The 2,512-nt window shown below is 23.2% G+C and overlaps 1 protein-coding gene across 1 annotated transcript; it reads right to left on the bottom strand.

The window, feature by feature from the left end:
* Positions 1-558: 558 nt before the first annotated feature.
* LOC129611585 (frizzled-like) lies at positions 559-1,532 on the bottom strand. Its single transcript, XM_055524793.1, has 2 exons — positions 699-1,532; positions 559-581 (listed from the first exon to the last, which is right to left on the bottom strand). Exons 1-2 carry the CDS (start codon positions 1,459-1,461, stop codon positions 559-561), a joined length of 786 nt encoding a protein of 261 aa, XP_055380768.1. The 5' UTR covers positions 1,462-1,532.
* Between the last annotated feature and the right edge of the window lie 980 nt (positions 1,533-2,512).

Genomic DNA, 2,512 nt, shown 5'->3' with positions numbered 1-2,512 from the left:
TTCTTTAATATTTTTGAATACTCAATTGACAAACCAGACAGTTTGCTATCCCTATTACTATTAAAATATTTAAATCTTTCAAATATGGTACTTACTAATATTATCGACAAAATTTGATTACAATGTAAGTGTACTAATAAGCTAATAAATATGGAACTAATGTGTGTATTAAGAATACTAAGTAATTTTAAATTAAAATTAGGTGAGTTCGGTGGAAAATATTAAAGCGACAATAGAATATTTGAGCATTAATTAAATATTATAGGCCAGTTATCACAGGCTAGTTATTAATTATACTTAGTAATAATTCTAATAAAAGTGTACAAGTCTCCTATTCTAACTCAAAAACTAAAAGAAAATTCACTACGAATCCCTTCTATTATTTTCAAAGTAAAATTGAAAATTCAGTAAAGAAATTTTTTGCATTTCGTATGCCAGCAAGTTTTAGTTCCCCTTTTCTAACCCAGAAAACGCTATAAAAATTAACAAACGTGTACTTGATCCAATTAAATTTACTTAATCAGTCAAAAAATTTTTAATTGAAAAATCAAAAAACAACTAAATTTTTGAGGGAAGAATCCCTAGAATTTAAAAAAAAATTATAATAATATTCAAGAATCAAAATTTAAAAGAGTAAGAACTCTTTATCATTTCAATAAATTTAAAAATTAATAAAAAAAAAATTTTTAAAATAAGACTTACCTTTCCACCAACTTTTAATGAATATCCCATACCGGATGGTGTTTTTAATTGTACTGGACATACAAAACCAATATTACGATGAGGTTGTCCATCAATAAAACCTTTACGTGTATGTATAACTTTTGGTGTATTTGTACGTATTGGACTTGGTGTTGTTGTTGTATTATTTCTATGTAAACACATTTCCTTTGATTCTAATAATGGAAATTTTGAACATTCTAAATTTTCTGGCCAATTAAAATTATATTGTTTCATTAATGTTTCACATTGTCTTGCTGATTCACATAATTCACGACATGGTGGTATCGGTGTTTCTAATATTGTACATACCGGTACATATAATGAACATAAAAATAATTGTATATCAGCACTACATGCTATTTTAACTAATGGTGCAAATTGATGTACTTCTAAACCAGCTTCTTCTTGTCTTGTATGACCAATTATATTTGGCATTATTGTCATATTATATGGTATATCTTTACATATTGATATTGTAATTGGTTCACAACGACCATGATGTGGAAATAGATCTTCACTACCAGATAATTGACTATGTTCTGATATTATTTCACCATTTTGTTGTACAAAATGTGATGTACCACCGCTAATACCAACACCATTATTATTTCCGATACCACCACCATTATTAATACCAGTTGATGATATTGAAGATGATGAACGTTGTCCACATATACATAAATTAATTAATATCGATAATATTATTGAGATTTTAATTAATTTATTAAAATGATCCATGATGATTACGAGAAATTTTCCGTAAATTAATTATATTAAAGATTTTGTGTGAAAATAATTAAATTTTTTTATAATTTATTAAAATATTTTCCTTTTATTAGAAATGTTGTTATTTTGAGAACCTACTATGTTTTATTCATTTGTGAAATAATTTTTAAAAATTTGAGCTTAGAATAGAAATATGATTTTTATTTTAATATTTTATTACACTCATAATAATTATTAAATTTAATATATGAAGTATGACTCTATTGATTATGAATATTTTATTTATTTATGAATTAATAAATGATAATTTTAAATAATAATTATTATTAAATTATTTACATTCATTTTTAATCAAATGCCCATTTTGGAAAATTTTTCATTTTACAACGCTCATCACTGCAGTACGATAAATAAGCAATTTATTTCGATTCTTACAGTAAATTTCGAGAAAAACTGTAAACTATTTGACACTTTAATTAATTTTCATAAAAATTTCACTCACTACTAATAATTATTTTATATTTTTTAATTAATATTTATTTATTATATTTATGTAGAAAAACCAATTCGCTTTTAATAAATTAATATTATTCTTTTATTTTTTACCAATTGTAAATCGACACACTTGACAGATTTTAATAACACTGAGCCAAAATCAAAATACACACTAATTTTATAATAATGAAGTATAATTACTATATTACGCTCGTTATGACCGCACGCTTCTTTTCTAATATTCTGTTATTCTTTATCAAAATTTTTGATGATTAAATTTAATTAATAAAATTTACCTTTTTACAAAATTACAAAAAATTGCAATTGAAAATAAATGAAAATCTTATTTTTCATTTTTTTCCCAAAAAGCAATAATAAAAATTAAAAGATTTTTGAATTATTCTAAAAATAAGCCGTACATAATTTTTATTTATTTATTTTGTTTTTTGTTTTCGAGAATAAAATGACCGACGGAATAACCAACCTTAAAACTTTTATTTCGACTCACATATACGAACGCCGCTTTCAATACTAAATAAAATTATTCATTAAGAATTTCAATAATATT

The sequence above is a fragment of the Condylostylus longicornis genome, unplaced genomic scaffold, assembly GCF_029603195.1.
Source record: "Condylostylus longicornis isolate FDR11 unplaced genomic scaffold, ASM2960319v2 ptg000053l, whole genome shotgun sequence".
In the NCBI taxonomy this organism is placed as follows: Eukaryota; Metazoa; Arthropoda; class Insecta; order Diptera; family Dolichopodidae; genus Condylostylus; species Condylostylus longicornis.
This window is presented reverse-complemented; position numbering and strand designations above follow the sequence as displayed.